Source organism: Sorex araneus, chromosome X (genome assembly GCF_027595985.1).
Source record: "Sorex araneus isolate mSorAra2 chromosome X, mSorAra2.pri, whole genome shotgun sequence".
In the NCBI taxonomy this organism is placed as follows: domain Eukaryota; kingdom Metazoa; phylum Chordata; class Mammalia; order Eulipotyphla; family Soricidae; genus Sorex; species Sorex araneus.
Genome location: NC_073313.1, coordinates 39,379,237 through 39,396,830, shown reverse-complemented (window position 1 = coordinate 39,396,830; position 17,594 = coordinate 39,379,237). Strand labels below are relative to the sequence as shown.

The 17,594-nt window shown below is 38.4% G+C and overlaps 1 protein-coding gene across 1 annotated transcript in view; it reads right to left on the bottom strand.

Annotated features, from left to right (window-relative positions):
* SYTL5 (synaptotagmin like 5) overlaps window positions 1-17,594 on the bottom strand; it is a 300,140-nt gene that overhangs the window by 89,393 nt on the left and 193,153 nt on the right. Inside the window, exon 3 of the mRNA XM_012933704.2 lies at window positions 13,308-13,517. Within this exon, the coding sequence (XP_012789158.2) occupies window positions 13,308-13,517 (210 nt within the window). The remainder of the gene's footprint in view (window positions 1-13,307; window positions 13,518-17,594) is intronic.

The following is a 17,594-nucleotide window of genomic DNA, read 5'->3' as shown; positions in this document are numbered from 1 at the left end:
ATTTTAGAATGCACAAACTTGGGGTGGGTGGGGGATAAGAAGGTGGTGGGGAAAAATGTGTTAACCAGGACCTCACTATTCATAATCACCTATTCAATCAAATATCCACTCATTTTATTAATTTATTCATCCAATCATTGAATAAAAATCCATTCACTACCTATTATAGGCACTAAAACTATACCAATGAACAATACAGAATAAACACCTACACTCATGGTCATGAATCTAACATTGCACTCCAGACAGTAGTAGCTTAGATTACAAACAATATGAAACAAATAGAGTATATAAGCAGAAAGGGAGAAATATAGGAATAGGTGTTTTGATGTGCTATAACACACAACATCCAAATTTCACTGTCTTAGGGCACAGGGTGCTTGCCTTGCCCATGACTGACCCAAGTTTAATCCCAGCATCCCATATGGTAACCCTGCACTGCCAGGTGTAATTCCTAAATACAGACCCAGGAGTAGCCCTCGAGTATTGCCCGGTATGGCTCAAAAACAATCACAAAATAAAACAAAATTTAACTTCCTTAACACAGTCAATCATTAATATAACTTACTACAGATCATACAAGATTTAAGTGGAAAGTTTGTGAAGATCAGGCCTACAGTTGGCTTCCATAATGATTAACAGATGAGCTAATGGCATAACTTTTTATTTACAGTGTATTAATGCACAAACGTCCTTGTGTATCAAATTTAAACAGAGGCTTCCAAGGTTGGAAGAGATAGTATCATGATCTGAGTTCAGTTCTAGGAAATATATAGGGTAGATTCCCAAATATTAGTGCTCTCTGAACACAGAGCCAAAAGTAAGCCGTTAAACCTGGTGGGTGTGGTCCAAAACCAAAACTAACAAACAAAAATATTCTGCTTCAGCAAATAAATATAAGTGGTGTTTAAAATTTAAAGACACAACTCTTCAACTCATTTAGAAATTTGAGGCAATTCTTAATTGACTTAAGAATTCATGAATCACAATGTGTAGTTATTGTCTGAACAAAGAAAGCTCCAGGATATAAAGAGGAGAATAACATTAGTATAAGAAATATAGAAATGATTACATTTTAGAGATCAAAAAAATACCATGTTACAAAAACGGATAAAAAAAGTAGTGAGAAATTTCCCAGATATCTCATCCTCTGCAAGCAGAAGGCCAGTTATTTATTAAAATTCTTTTTCTTTCTTTATTGTTCTGAAGTGGCAACCCTTATCTTGGTCATGTCTAGTGGGCAAAGAACTGGGAGGTAATACTGAAAAAATAGCTTTAATAAGCATCTCAAATCTACAAATAACAATAATGTTCCTATCCACACTATCTATAAAATATATAATTAATGTGTTTCTTGACAAATAGGTATATTTTGAGAATCTGAAGGACTATTTTCTAGGAGTAAGTATGATTCAAAAGTAAATCAGGTATCCAGAGGATCAGCTCCAAATTTAAAATCAGTTTAATCCCTGATTTGATAAACATCATCTAGAAAATTTAGTGGCCTTATCTTCTTATAAGAAAATCATGTATATGCTCAATATATACATATTATTATGCCTCACTAAATTTTAGATTTTTAAATATACTTTTACATCAACCAAAAATTAACAGGCTTATGGCAAAAACTAAGAGAAAATGCAAGAAAATGTAAGGAACAGTCCCATAAGGAATTCTCATATTAGAGATATACTATTAGAAAAGAGAGAAGATAAGTAGTATATGAGAAAATATAATTAAAAATGAGGAAATTCTAAAGTGGAAAAATAAAACTGAATTAATAATTGATAGATTGGTATAACAAAAACTTATACAAAGCTAAGGACAGAATTAGTGGGATAAAACATCAAACAGGAGCTGGAGAGATAGTAAATATAGTAAAATTCAATAAAATAACATGGAGCTGACCCTGGCACCACATATGACCTGAGTACCACCAGATGTGGCCCCAAAACAAATAAATCAGACAAAAAAACATACAAAACAAAGAGAAATAAAAAGACAGAAAAATTAAAAAGCAGCTCTTTCATACAAGAGATATCTGAGATGTTAATAAGACCAGGGTCCATATTCAAAATACCTGGAAGAAAGGTGTGAGAATGGAGAAAATGTACCATGCTGAAGAGATGTAATCTAAGAAATTTTCAAATAAGACGATACATTAAAGTTCAGATTAACGATGCTCTAATGACTAACACATAAGGACAGTAGAAATGAAGGCCAGGAGGACTAGTCCACGTTTGGAAGCTTCCCACAAGTTGGGCAGGGTGGCAGTTACGACAGAGAAAAGACCACTATGACAATGACAGTTAGAAATAATCACTCTGGACAAGAACTAAGTGCTGAAAGGAGGTAAAGGGATATGTGAAAACATTTCTGTACCTGTACTGCAAACCATAATGCCCCAAAGGAGGGACAGACAGACAGACAGAGGGAAGTGTCTGCCACAGAAAAAGAATAGTGGTGGGGATGTGGGATGTGTCAGGAAGGAAACTGGGGACATTGGTAGTGGGAAATGTTGTAACACTATGTCTGAAAACCAATCATGAACAACTCTGTAACTGTGGATTACATGGTAATTCAATAAAAATAAGTAAATAATAAATAAAAGTCACAGGAATCAGGGAGGGTATAAGAGACAACAGTGACATAAATAATCCTTTGAGAGAAAACAACTTTAAGAAATATGCATATGTGTAAAACGTGTAAAACTTCAAAGAGCCAAAGCACCAGTAGAAGAAACAAAAGTTCTTTATCTGTTAATAGACTTAATACATTGTTGATAATTACATTCAAGAACAAAAAAATCCTAAGGTATAAGGATTAACAAAGAAAAATCAAACCCTTCAACCCTCTTGGAAAACAATATGGACGATTCTCAAAAAATTAGATATTGAGCTACCATTTGACCCAGCAATACCACTGATGGGAATATATCCCAGAGAAGCAAAAAATTATATTCGAAATGACATCTGCACTTATATGTTCATCACAGCACTGTTTACAATAGCCAGAATCTGGAAAAAATCCGAGTGCCCTAGAACAGATGACTGGTTTAAGAAACTTTGGTACATCTATACAATGGAATACTATGCAGCTGTTAGAAAAAAAGGAGGTCATGAATTTTGCATATAAGTGGATCAGCATGGAAAGTATCACGCTAAGTGAAATGAGTCAGAAAGAGAGAGACAGACATAGAAAGATTGCACTCATCTGTGGAATATAGAATAACAGAGTAGGAGACTAGCACCCAAGAATAGAAGAATAGTAGAAATAAGTACCAGGAGGTTGACTCCATGGTATGGAGGCTGGCCTCACATTCTGGGGAGAGGGCAACTCAGAGAAGGGATCACCAAGTATAATGCGGTCAGAGGCCATGCAGGGGAAGGGTGATACAGGCTGAATGTAGACTAGAGACTGAACACAGTGGCCACTCAACACCTTTATTGTGAACCACAACACCTAATTAGAGAGAGAGAACAAAAGGGAATACCCTGTCACAGTGGCAGGGTGGGGTGGGGGGAGATGGGATTGGGGAGGGTAGGAGGGATGCTGGGTTTATCGGTGGTGGAAAATGGGCACTGGTGAAAGGATGGGTTCTCGAACTTTGTATGAGGGAAACATGAGCACAAAAATGTATAAATCTGTGAAAACAAACAAACAAACAAACATTGTATAACTGAAAATCATGAACAACCTAATAACTGTGTATCAAACAGTGATTCAATAAAGAAAAATATTTAAAAAAAAGAAAAATCAATCCTTATTAGCATATTGAAACATAAACTATTTAATGTAATCAAAGAAAAAGGCTACTACCTTTGAAGAAATAACAATAAATTGGTATCTGAGTTCATAACAGAAACATTGGAAAACAGAATCCAACAGAATAATATTTTCAAATTACTGATAATAATGTCCAATCTGAATTTAATAACGAGTAAAATGTTTTTTAATTAAGTGAAATAAATTTATGCTATATAAAGCAAAACCTGAGAGCATGTATTACTTGGAGAAGTACTCAAAAGAAAATACTAGGGACTGGAGAGAATCCAGCGTTCCGGTAAGCAACGTGGCTGGAGACTGCTCCGGACCCCAGACCAGGCCAGCAACACCAGGGAGCCAGACTGAGGAGGGACAGTCGGTACACCTTCTCCAGATGGAGCCCCGGCAACAATGAACAGCAACTAACACGGCTCGGGCATGCGGGACTGGGACAGCTCCAAACTGCGGGGGGCCACTGTTGTGGGGCGGCACCAGCCCAGGCTCCAGGTTGCCCCAGCCGCCGGAAGTCACGCCCTTGACCCACCCTCGGCGCCATCTTGCCACATTCAACAGAGAAGAATCCAGGCATTCAGGTAAGCAACGCGGCCGGAGGCTGCTCTGGAACCCAGACCGGGCCAGCAACACCAGGGAGCCAGACGGAGGAGGCACAGCCGGTACGCCTTCTCCAGATGGAGTCCCGGTGACAATGAGCAGCAACTAACACGGCTCCGGGATGCAGGACTGGGACAGCTCCGAACCTTTTCTAAAAAACGAAAACATACAATCTATTGATGCCATCCAACATGTCTGACTGTTGGAGGAAAACCTCCAAATAATGATAGTGAGATCCCTGTTGAAAATTGAATGTAATCAAAGTAAGGAAAGAGTAAAGTGAAAAATCTCTGCCACACAGGCAGAGGGGGAGTGGGAGGGGGGTATGTGGGGGTTTGGTGGTGGATCAAATATGAAAACTTTGTAACTGTATCTCACAGTGATTCAATAAAAAATAAAATTAAAAGAAAACACTAGGGACTGGAGCAATAGTATAGCATTTGCCTTGCACACAGTCGACCCAGGTTCAATCTCTGGCATCCCATGTGGTTCCCTGAGCACCACCACGAGTATTTCCTGAGGAAGGAAGGAAGGAAGGAAGGAAGGAAGGAAGGAAGGAAGGAAGGAAGGAAGGAAGGAAGGAAGGAAGGAAGGAAGGAAGGAAGGAAGGAAGGAAGGAAGGAAGGAAGGAAGGAAGGGAGGGAGAGAATACTAATAGGTGCCTTTCAGAAAGCTGAAGGAAAATAATCCAAAATCAAAACATAGAAATTAGTAATAAAGAGGATAGAACAATGAAAAGTTAACTAAGTGAAAATGAACTAAAACTACAATAACAATACCCTGTGAGATTAAGTATATTATAGACTGAATGTGGTAGCCCAATAATTCATGTTAAACATAATGCCCAATGGGATATAATTTGGAGGTGAAGCCTTTGGGAAATGGCTATTGCCTGCATTAACAGGCAATAGAAAGCTCTGTCTCTTCTACCATGTGGAAGATAACTTATGCAAGGGAAAGAAGATAGCTATCTATGAATCCAGAAGTCAACCCTCAACAGATACTGAATCTTTCAAAAACATTGATCTTAGGCTTTAGTTTTATAAACTGCCCAATCTATGGTATTTTGCTTTAGATCTCTAAATGAACTAAGACAATGTTTGTATGTGCTTATCTCTATAAGTATAAATATGTTTAAGTACATTATATAGATAAAAATATATATATTTAAAATATACATTTGCATTGAAGAGGGGTATAGGGAAATAAAGGGTTCTAAGGTTCTAGTATGGGGTTAGAATGATAGCACAGGAATTAAAGTACTTGCCTTGCGTGTGACCACCTCCAGTTCAATCCCCGGCACTGCATATGGTCCCTTAGCTTTACCAGGTATGACCTCTGACCATTGCCAGGTATGAGCCTAGTCATCTACTCCCCCACGACAAAAAGTTCTATGACTATCTTGGAAGCATATTAGTAAAGAATACATGTTATAATCACCAGAGAAAACATTAGATAATTAAAATGGATAAATAACAAAGATAAACACAAAATATTTTGACAACCAAAATGAAAGTAAGTAGAGGTAAAAAAAATCATAATAGATGGAACAAAGAAATAGCAAGTAAATAGATGGTAGATTTAAACTAAGAAACTAAAATACATAAAATATAAGACAGGGATTTCATTACTACAAATGAAATAAATATCCTAATTTAACCACTACTGTTGGACAGGATTTACACACACACACACACACACACACAAACACTTACATGCTTTTTTCAAGAGATACTCCAAAATATAAAGAAACAAAGGATGAAGGAAAACTGATAAAGCAGACACTGAGCAAAAGAACACTGTTACAGTCATACTAATTACAAAGCAGATTTTAAAAAAAGGTTATGAAAAGAGTAAAGAAAAATTTTTCATAAATACAGTGGTTTCCAAACACCCATAAATGCCACAATTATAAATATTTAAGTGTTCAAGTTTATAACACATGAACATTAAAAGCAAATATAATAACCAAACAATGAATTTTAAAAATTCACCATTATGTACTGTTTTCCTCTCTCAATATCAGGCAAAATACTTTTTCAAATCATTAAGGAAATAGAAAATCTGGGCAACATAAATATTATTTAATTGACTTATCTAGGATCTAGAAATCAACAACTGTAAAATTAAGGATATAGAGAAAACATAAACAAAATTGATCATCTGCTGAATCAAATTTAAAAAAACTGAAATCTCACTATGGTGAAATTATGGCAGAAAACAATACTAAAAATATAAAGCAACAAATCTTCATGAAATTAAACATTCAGCAAATCCATAATTAAATAGCTCATGGCCCCCAAAAAGATCACAAATGGAAATTAAAGACAGAAATAAAATGAAAATAATTGGGGGCTGGAGTGATAGCACAGCAGATAAGGGGTTTGCCTTGCGCATGGCCAACCTAGGTTCGATTCCCAGCATCCCAGATGGTCCCCCAACCACCATCAGGAGTAATTCCTGAGTGCAGAGCCAGGAGTAATTCCTAAGCATCGCTGGGTGTGACCCAAATGCAAAATAAATAAATAATTGATAAAAATGTGGATATAGCTAAAGCAAACACAGAAATTTATTTCCTTGATTGTATGTACTAGAAAATAACAAATCCTTTTACAAAAAAGTAACAAATTCTAAAAAATTAAGTATCAAATCATCTGAATTAGAGATGACTAATGAAAAATAAATCTAAAGAAACTAAAAAGAAATGACAGAAAGCAATACAATTAAAAGGAAAAATGTAGCATGACATCAAAATAAAAGAGATATAAATATTAGAAAGAAAATTATTTTCCACAGATGATATGAAGAAAATCTGAAAGACCTCTCAGAAACATAATTTAACAAGATTGCTGAATAGGAGGTCAAGCTACACAAGTCAATTGCATTTCTACATATCACCAATTAAAAATAATTTTCTAAAAGGATACTATTTATAATAACATAAAGTCCTGGAGTAAATCTGAAAATGTGTAAAGTTTGTATCAGAAACTATAAAATATTATAAAAGCCCAGCGAAAATACAGGAGTTAAAATCTTGGAGGAGACCATTTCAGCAAATTCTGTTTCAGTCTCCAGGACCGCATATGATTTCCTGGGCATCACCTGGGTCACTCCTGAGGACAAAGCCAGTAGTTAGGCCCTGAATATACCCTATGTGGTTCCCAAACCAATAATAATATGAAAAGAAATGAAACACAAATGGTGGAGCATATAGTGTTTGTGAGTTGTCAGACTAAATACTGAAAGATATCAATGCTTTATTATCTGCTAGTTCCGCGGAAGGAATACATAGCACAGCGTGAGCCCTGACCAACATCTCTGGGTCCTCCAGATGCTCAGCTCCCTTCTTGCCCAGGACAATAGGATCATTTTTAAGGTTTCTTGAAAGTGCAGAGTTACTGATGTGGCCACACGATACTTCCCTCTTTCATATCTTACGGGGAACATCTTATGCACTCTTGCAGTGAACCTACAGTCTCTGGAGTAGCATGGCTGCCTCCAACTACACTGCGCTAATTTTAACTTAATCCTAGCTCCAATCACTTATTCCCACAAAAATTCCCAAAAACAGTCGTGATGATAAGAAATCATAGAACCCTAAACTATAAAAGCACAGGCAAAAGCCAACAACACTGGTGGAAGTCTTCCTAGAATCCTCATAAGAAACTCTAAAGAGTTTTGCTGTAAGTAACAACAAAATTGATTGGAAAGTTCCAACAGGGAAGGAAGAGAGCAACATTCATCTGAATCCCTCAGAGATCTAGGAGGGGTGTGGGCGATAAATTAGAAAGACCCGCCCACAGACTTCCACCAGGCGCTCAGGGGAAGCAGCCTAGAGCCCCGCCAAGCCTACAGAGGAACCATAGCAGCTGGGAAGATTTGGCCAGCTCTAACCAATTCAATAACCTTTCCAATAATACTTTTGAGATAACATGTTAAGGATGTTTACTAAGCTCAAAGGAATGCAACAGGTGCAAGAGGTCAGAAATGAGAAAACTACAAGAAGTAACAAATAATTTGGTAGGTAAAATTAACAAAACTCAATGAAAGGCTTTGGCAACACAGTCACCACTGAGGATAAAGATCACTGAGCTCCATGATAGGATGCAGGAAAACCCTAGAAAACAAAAGATAGAAATAAGTCTCAAAATAAATACGAGCACAAGAGAGGAACAACAGAGTCCCGGAAGAACAGAAAGGTGATTTCAATGATATAATAATACACTGCTGAGAAATTCCCCCAAATTGAGGAGTGTGTGTCTAGAAACCCAAAGGGTTCCAAGCCAAAAGAGACCCAGATAAAAATATTCCAAGATACATCATAATCAGAATGACAAAAGCCAAAGAGATTCAGAGGAGCAAAATCAAAAAAGGAAATTGGATGCTGGAGCAATAATAGGCCGACACGAGCTTGATCTCTGGCATCTCATATGGTCCTCTAAGACTGCCAGGAGTGATCTTGAATGCAGAGTCAGGAGTAAGTCCTAATTACCACCAGGCGTGAGCCCTCCTTTCCAAAAAAGGGAAATCCGTAAGATATGAACACCTCATCGAGAACATTCTACCCAGGCTTTCTACCTTGAACAAGTCTATGTTCTCTCTTCAATCTCTCTCTTTCTCTCTCTCTGTTTCTCTTCTCTAAGTAAATTCCTTTAAATAATTTTCCTTCACCAAAAAAATGAGAGAAAGAAAGAAGGAAGAAAGAGAGAGAAAGAAAGAAAGAAAGAAAGAAAGAAAGAAAGAAAGAAAGAAAGAAAGAAAGAAAGAAAGAAAGAAAGAAAGAAAGAAAGAGAGAGAGAGAGAAAGAGAGAAAGAGAGAAAGAGAGAAAGAGAGAAAGAGAGAAAGAAAGAAAGAAAGAAAGAAAGAAAGAAAGAAAGAAAGAAAGAAAGAAAGAAAGAAAGAAAGAAAGAAAGAAAGAAAGAAAGAAAAAGAGAGAGAGAAAGAGAGAAAGAAAGAAAGAAAGAAAGAAAGAAAGAAAGAAAGAAAGAAAGAAAGAAAGAAAGAAAGAAAGAAAGAAAGAAAGAAAGAAAGAAAAAGAAAGAGAGAAAGAAAGAGAGAGAATGAAAGAAAGAAAGAAAGAAAGAAAGAAAGAAAGAAAGAAAGAAAGAAAGAAAGAAAGAAAGAAAGAAAGAAAGAAAGAGAAAGAGAGAAAGAAAGAAAGAAAGAAAGAAAGGATTACGCAGCTACTTTCATGTGGATTTTTGTTTTGTTTGGGGGCCACACATGGCAGTGCTTAGGGGTTACTCCTGGCTCTGCACTCTGCACTCAGGGATCACTCTTGGTGCACTTGGGGACCATGTGGAGTATTGGGAATCAAACCTGAGTCGGCTGCATGCAAGGCAAGCGCTCTACCTACTGTACTATCTCTTTGGCCCCTACCTCCATTCAGATTTGAAGAAATAGTACAACACAAAAAAAGCACAGCTGGGGAACTTCATAGCCTTGAAACAAATGTCTGAAAAACAGTGAAGGGATTTCTTTAAGACAAGACAAAGTTCACTAACATACATAACTTCTCGAGAATGTAGGAAGTTAGGAGGAGAGGCACGCACACAAAATAATCTCTCATATGCTGGTTGTGGAAAAAAAACACAATAGGGGACAACAAATGCCCAAAGACAACAGCAACTGAGTACTAGTCATCAGTAGGAAACTTAGGGGTGAGATGGGGGTGTGGACACAGCGGTCTGTGACATTGGTGGAAGAAAGCAGAAACTCTGGTGAAGGGTGTGGTGCTGAGATGTTTTACATATGAGACCCTGTAATTAACAGTATTGTAAACTACCTGGTGCCTAAAATAAAATTTTAAAAAAGGAAACATGTCAATTCTCAGAGGAGATCAGATATCAGAGGCTACAAAGCAATGCCTATAAAATTGCTGGTAGGATTTGTTATGGGAAATTAACAAGTTGATTCTAGAATTTGTATCAAATTTCTAAGGGCCAAGAACAGCCAGAGTATTTTTAAATTAGAAGAACAAAGATGCAAATTTATGGGGTGACAAATTTTATTGTAAAGCTAATATAATAAAAAGGCCACTAAGGTGGCATTGGCACAAAGTCAGAAACAGTGCTCTGCAATTAATCTCGATTTGTAAAGGATAAACTGCAGAGTAACAGAAATGGTGGACTTCTCAATGAATGAAATGGTGTCAAGTAGATTCACATAATAAAATATAAAATTCAATTCCTAGCTCATGGCGAAAACAAAATTACGTTCCAGGTAGGCCATAGATCTAAAGGTTCAAAACTAAAACAATGACAACTACAAAAGGTCACACAAGAGAATATTTTTATGATTTGGGAGTTAGGGGAAGAATTTTTTGTTCATATGGGGCCACACCAAGCTGTGCTCAGGGATCACTCCTGTCGGATTTAAGGGACCATATAGGGTGTTGAGGATCAAACCAGAATCAGTAGTGTGCAAGGTCCAAACCTCACACCACTCTGCTATCTCTCTGGCATGACAATTTTAACAATACACAGAAAAAAAATCTCACAACCCATACAGAAAATGATTAACAAATTGAGTTAGTAAAAGTTAGGGATGATCAGTGAGAGAGTTGAGTGGGTAAGGCGCTTGCTTTGAATGCATGCAACCAACAAAGTTTCCATCCCTGGCACCACATATGCTACCCAGTGCGCTCCATCCCCTGGCACCACATATGGTCCAACAAGCACCACTAAGAGTAAACCATGATGCTCAAGGGGTCATAAAACGTCCTGAGAATTGAACCAGGGTTGTGCTGAAACGGCCTCATCCAAGGCCACTTCCTTATCCCCTGCACTGCTTCTTTAGCCCTCCATATTATTTTCTAGTTTTCTGATTTTTGGATTTACCTGAAGAATTTTCTTACATTTTTTTTTTAAAGATGTTTGGGGATCACACCTGGTAGTGCTCAAGGCTCACTCCTGGCCCTAGGTTCAGAGATAACTTGTACTGGGCCTCAGGGGACCATATGTGGTATTGGCGATGTGTGCAAGTTGGCTGTGTGCAAGGCAAGAGCCAATACCCACTACACTATCTCTCTGAACCCACTGATTTGTTTTTTAAATGACTCTTTTTAGTATACACAAGAGCCTTTATATAAAACTTGTGATAATGCCTAGTTAAAGGGAATAGGACTGGTGAGACACATTGCTTTACAATACTCAGCTAAACTTTTTAAGAAATGTCCTGGGTAACATCAGAACTCTTAAATGAGTACAAAATGTGTCGTGTTTCTCTTAAGTAGAGACAGAAATGAATGACTTGCATTTTATATGGAGATACATGTAAAATATCAGAAGTAATTCATCTAGTTTCATGTGAAAAAAATTTCCAGGGTTACATATGGTTCCTGATTTTCCATTAATTAAATGCAATTTAGAAAATAAATACAAATACTGACAAAGTTTATGCTTTAATACACAAGTCAACAATTCCACTAATGTCTATTTTCCCAGATCAGCAAAGGATGTTTGCTAATCTCGGGGAGGAAGTACTAAAGAATTATGTGGAACTAAGAACTGAAGATGATTGCTTAAGAAAATCAAAGTAATGGTTCCAGAGTAATAAAATAAGTTAAACGCTTCCTTTCTTTAGCTTAAACCAACTCAAGTAGTGAAGAAATGTCATAAATTGCTCAATTCAGAATCACTTTTATTATAAAGTGCATAAAAAATCACATTGGATAAATACTGTGGACACTGAATCCAAGGGTACTCAGTAGACTACAGCAGTCCTCATATAGGGAAATTGGAAGTGGAACATCCATCACTCTTTTATTTATTTATTTATTTATTTTGCTTTTTCGGTCACACCCAGCGATGCTCAGGGGTTACTCCTGGCTTTGCACTCAGGAATTACTCCTGGCGGTGCTTGGGGGACCATATGGGATGCCGGGGATCGAACCCGGGTCGGCCGCGTGCAAGGCGAACGCCCTACCCGCTGCGCTATCGCTCCGGCCCCTGGAACATCCATCACTCTTACAAACTATTCACTCTTCTTCCCAGTACAGTCTCTTAACTATTAGAAAAGAATGACTTAATGAGGGGAAAAGAGAAACCAAACCAAAGAACAACCCCCAAAAGTGAGATCAATGTGGAGTTGCCTTGAGATGAGATTAGGTTCCTCCCACACAAGAGAAAATAAAGAAATCTTCAGAGGAAGATAAACAAAACAAAGACTTGAACCATTGGGAGGTTAGTCTTTATATGCAGCAGAGAACACATCATGCTTAGACTCCAGTTTACTTGAACTTAAAGAAAAAGACCCACGACTTGCATTTGGCTTGGTAAAAAGAACCCATGGCCACATTCCCACAGGCTACATCCACAGAGATGAAACAGAAGGTTCTCTCCTTTTGCCCTGGGTCATGGAGAAAGTCTGAATGAAATTCAGAAACCATTTCAACTTAGCTTTGCAGTTAATGTGGAAAGCAGGTCACATATTTCACACTCATCGTGTGATTATACCCAACGCATAAGACTTTCTGAGCAGCTTTGTGGTATCAAGTGGTGCTCTAAGGAAAGTTGTGGCTGGTTTGCAAACACAAGAGTCCCTGATCTATGAGTCTTCTAACTTTGCTGTTGGGAAGTTTTTGGTTTGGGATCAGACCCAGTGGTGCTCAGGGGACGACTTTGGCAATGCTATGTGGCAGTGAGGATCAGACTGGGGTTGGACGCATGCAAGGCAAATGCCCTACCCTTGTGATATCTCTCTGGCCAATGGTTTGAAATTTTTTGGAAACAAAAGTACTTTTATCTACATATAGATACCCACAACAACCCCTCAGCGTCCTGCCAAAGCATTGCTGAGTCTGTGTTTGGATTTATTTTGAAGACCTTTCTCTAAAATTTAATCTAAAACACCTTGTACTCTTGTTTTATTGCTTCCCCCAACACCAGTCTCGTGCATTGTCAATTCTAAGCGAGGGCAAGATACTCACGCGACTTTGGCACAGACAGGGCACTTCCACTTGCCGTCACGGCAGGGGACCTGGCATGCGCTGCACACTCTCAGTAAGCAGATATGGCAGAGTTCCCCCCGGTCAAATATGAACCCCAATCTTCTCTCACAGTGTACACAGACTCGGCTGTTCTCCTGGTGAATCTTCCCACTTCGACGTTTTGCTTCTAGGAGGTCAGTTTTCAGCTTCCTGAAAGGAAGAGGGGGAGGCTGGTTTAAAAAGTAAAACAACAAAGGAGCAGAGATATCTTTATTTAAAACAGACACGTGGTGTCGGGTATCAAACTTGGACCTTAGTATGCCAGGCATGTGCTCCGGCCCCTTTGAGCGAGCATCACTTTTGCCTCTCTACATCAGTATTTATCTATCAATACTTACAATAGTATCACTATATGATCCAACTGTGATATTACATTGTCAAGGAAAATAACTTATTCCACAGACTGGAAGTGTCTGCTTATCAGCCATTGAAAAACATTGATTTTTTGAGGGGGAGGCAAGGGGCCCACACAGGATGTTGCTCAGGGCTTACTTCTGATACTGCACTCAGGAAATACTGGTGGTGCCCAGGGACCATATGGGATGCCAAGGATGGAACCTAGATCGGCCACATGAAAGGCAACTGCCCTACCCTCTGTACTATCTCTCCTGCCCCAATGAAAACCATTGATTTAACTAACTTATCCTACCTGAAAAACATACTGCCTAAATCTTCATCTGATTTTCATGGATCATTTAGATTTTACCTTTACTATTGCCTTCTCCAGAGAGGTTTTGTTGATCATGAATATTTCCACAGAATTTACTTTTATTTTCTATAAGGCAGTCACACCCAGAATTGGTGTGACTGTTGGATATTAACCCTAAGTATTTCAGGATGCATTAGTGAATTGCCCCTCCCCCCCAGAATCTTACAGTGCTCTTATGAGCACCCCTCATTCCCTAAATTTATCTTTAACCTTTCTTTTATGCTTTGTCTCTCATTGTTACATTCCCCAAGTCAGTCTTGGTTAATTTTTTTTGTTTGTCTTTTGGGTCATACCCAGCAATGCACTGGGGTTACTCCTGTAATCTGTAATTACTCCTGTAATCTATAATCTGTAATCCTGTAATCTGCTGTAATCTGCACTCAGGAATTACCCCTGGAGGTGCTCAGGGGACTATATGGGATGCTGGGAATCGAACCCTGGTCGGCCACATGCAAGGCAAACGCCCTACCCGCTGTGCTATCACTCCAGCCCCAGTCTTGGTTACTTATAAGTGAAAATTTCTGGTGATTCTGGACTTTGTATTTGTAGTAAATTACTTGCTTTTCTAGTTTCTCTATAACCTTTTCATATTTTACTATAGAGTAGTATTCTTTGCTTAAGCACAGAAAGATTGTTAATGACTTTTAAAGACTGTTAACTCAGAATATGTAGGTGTTGGTTGACTCTGAAATATATCTGTTCCTGGGCATCTTTCATAAACACGTGACTCAGGCTTCAGTTGCCATAGTTCCTAACATCACAAAAGAAGGCTCCGCCAAGGGACTGGGATCGACCCAGAACTAGCTGCGAAGCTACTCCGGCATCGAAAGAGGAGTATCTAGAAAGCATAAAAGCCAGTCTTGATGCAAGCCGTTGTGACATAAGAGACAGGACCCCGATGGGGAAGGACAAGCTGAACTGGCCTAAGGACCCAATTTGGGATTTACGGTAAAAGATTTGCTTGCCCTTAGAGCCAAGAGAATGAAGTTTTGGAATCTATATCTCCTGCTGTGTTTATCCAAATAACTGCAGGTATTAATAAGAAGTCAACTTAATTGTTTAAGATGTACAACTAAAGGAAAAGAGTAAAGCAATATAGATATCCCTGGGAGACAGAGTCTCCTTGACTTAACACCCCCAAGAGAATTGCCCCTGGCGAAACACTTTACCTCTGTAAATGATCAATTAGAGCCCCTCACATGTTTGATAAGTACACTAGCAGCTCTGCATTAACCGAGGCATTTTAACCATCAGTCTGTGGTCCCTGCTTCTGATCCTCCACTGGAGAAGCCTGGGGAGACAGCTCTCAGCCACTGAACACACCCATTGCCCACCCGCACTTTGAAGCCACAATGGAGCCATAATTCGAACTGTACATTTATTTAGTTCGTTCCTTTTTTTTCCTCTTTTCTGTGTTCATGCTTGTTCTACAGATTCCTCTGTAATTTCTATGTGCATAAGACTATGTCTGTTTTGTTCAGCTTTGAATTTTGCAATACATAAGTAGTTCCTGGAACATAATAGGGATCATTTCATTGACTGAACAAAGGGAAGCATAAGTAATAGCGGGAGAGTGACAGAAGATAAGTGGTGGTGGAGAGAGGGGGGTAGGGGAAGGGAGATGGGAGGCAAGAAAGGTAGGAAGGAGGAAAGGGGAGAGAAAGATAAACACACCGGAGGTTTATTCATCTGAGGGTGATTGTGACATCCAGAGGCAATAAAGCATGTCCCTGTGCTTTTTAAATTAGAAAGACCTTTACAATCTGAGACGACATTATTAAAAAGAGAATGAGAAGAGAAAAATGTACAATTTTGGATGTCAAAAATAAATTCAAATTAAGTTGGGCTAGAATTGAGATCAAATACATTTTGCAAAGCAATATAAGCCTGAGAAGACTACAGAATGTTCACAATTACTGGCGAAGGATTTTCAATTTTTTCTACCTTCCTAAAGCTCATTTAGACTTTTGCTTCAAAAGCCAAACTATCTTAATTTTTGAAAATATTAAGTATCAATTCATCCATTTGTTCTCATCTGAAAAGAAGGAAAGTATGGCAGATGGATGAAAAAAGTGTAGAAGGGACAAATATGGTCTGAAGTCAACTGCTAGAAACTGGTGAAGACTACAAATTTTAGAAAACAAAATAAGCTTTTTAAGACATTGAATTCAATCTTATGCCAATTTTTCTCTTCAGATAAACTCAGGACACTCTTGCATTTAAAACATGATTCTTTACTATTCATGTTTCCTCTTTGCTACACTTAAGCATTCATATTAATTAGAGTTTATAACTTACATATAGTTGAAATGTTGAATACTGAAGAGATTTATTACCTGAACTGTAACAGAGTAAATCTTATTTCTATGTTCTGGTGGAATATTGAATTCATTTCGCTATACTGTCATCAAAAATGTTTGAAGCATCTCAAAGACTGCTTGCTTTATCACTGCATAAATAAATGCTTTTCAAATCAGGAATGGTTTTAAATAAAATACCTGTGACATTAATGTGACATTATTTTTCTTTTGTTTCATTATTGAGACCAGAGTTTCCCAAACTTATTTGGTCCCGTCTACTTTACAAAAGTCTCACTCAGTGTCTCCCTGCAAATCTACCTTCTTTACCTGAACAGAAAATGATCCCCAATTCATGTGAGGCTACTACTGGTCCCCTGATTGTTCCAATGTCCCACTGAGACACATTGGACACATAGGTCTACAGTCAATTGTAACAAACCTTATTTCATCCTGTTAGATAGCAATTTCTTTCTAATCTTTATTTTTTAAATTGAATCACCACGAGAGACATAGTTACAAAGCTGATCATGATCGGGTTTCAGTCATATAATGATCCAACACCCATCTCTCCATCAGTGTCCTACCACCAAGGACCCCAGTTTCCCTCCTGCCACTCCCCCTCCCCCAGCCTGCCTCTATGACTCCATGACAGGCACATTCCTTTCTCCCTTTCTCTCTCTCTCTCTCACCCCATCCCTCCCTCCCTCTATGGCTCCATGACAGACACTTTCCTCTCTCTCTCTCTCTCTCTCTCTCTCTCTCTCTCTCTCTCTCTCTCTCACCCCATCCTTCCCTCCCTCTATGGCTCCATGACAGGCACTTTCCTCTCTCTCTCCCCCTCTCTCTCCCATCCCTCTCTCCCTCCCTCCATAGTCTGCAACACAGATACTGAGAGCTTATCATGTTTGTTTAGGAATTTGTATAGGAATTTTAAAGCAGCGGCAATTAGCTTCCAAAAAAGCGATCAATAAATGCAGTTCACAAGGCATTTAAGACTCCTTGATGGTTTTAAACATTCCCCATTACCATCTAGAAGATCACATCAATATCCAAGGGAAATAACGGTCAAATGAAGAGAGTGACTATCCTGTCCCAGAGCATAGGATTCTGAAGTCAGTCTACCTGGGTTGAAATCCTGCCCACCCTACTTCTTGAAGTCTTTAATTTAATCTCTGCATTTCAAGACATAAAGAAACTTAACTAACTGTGCTCAAGAAA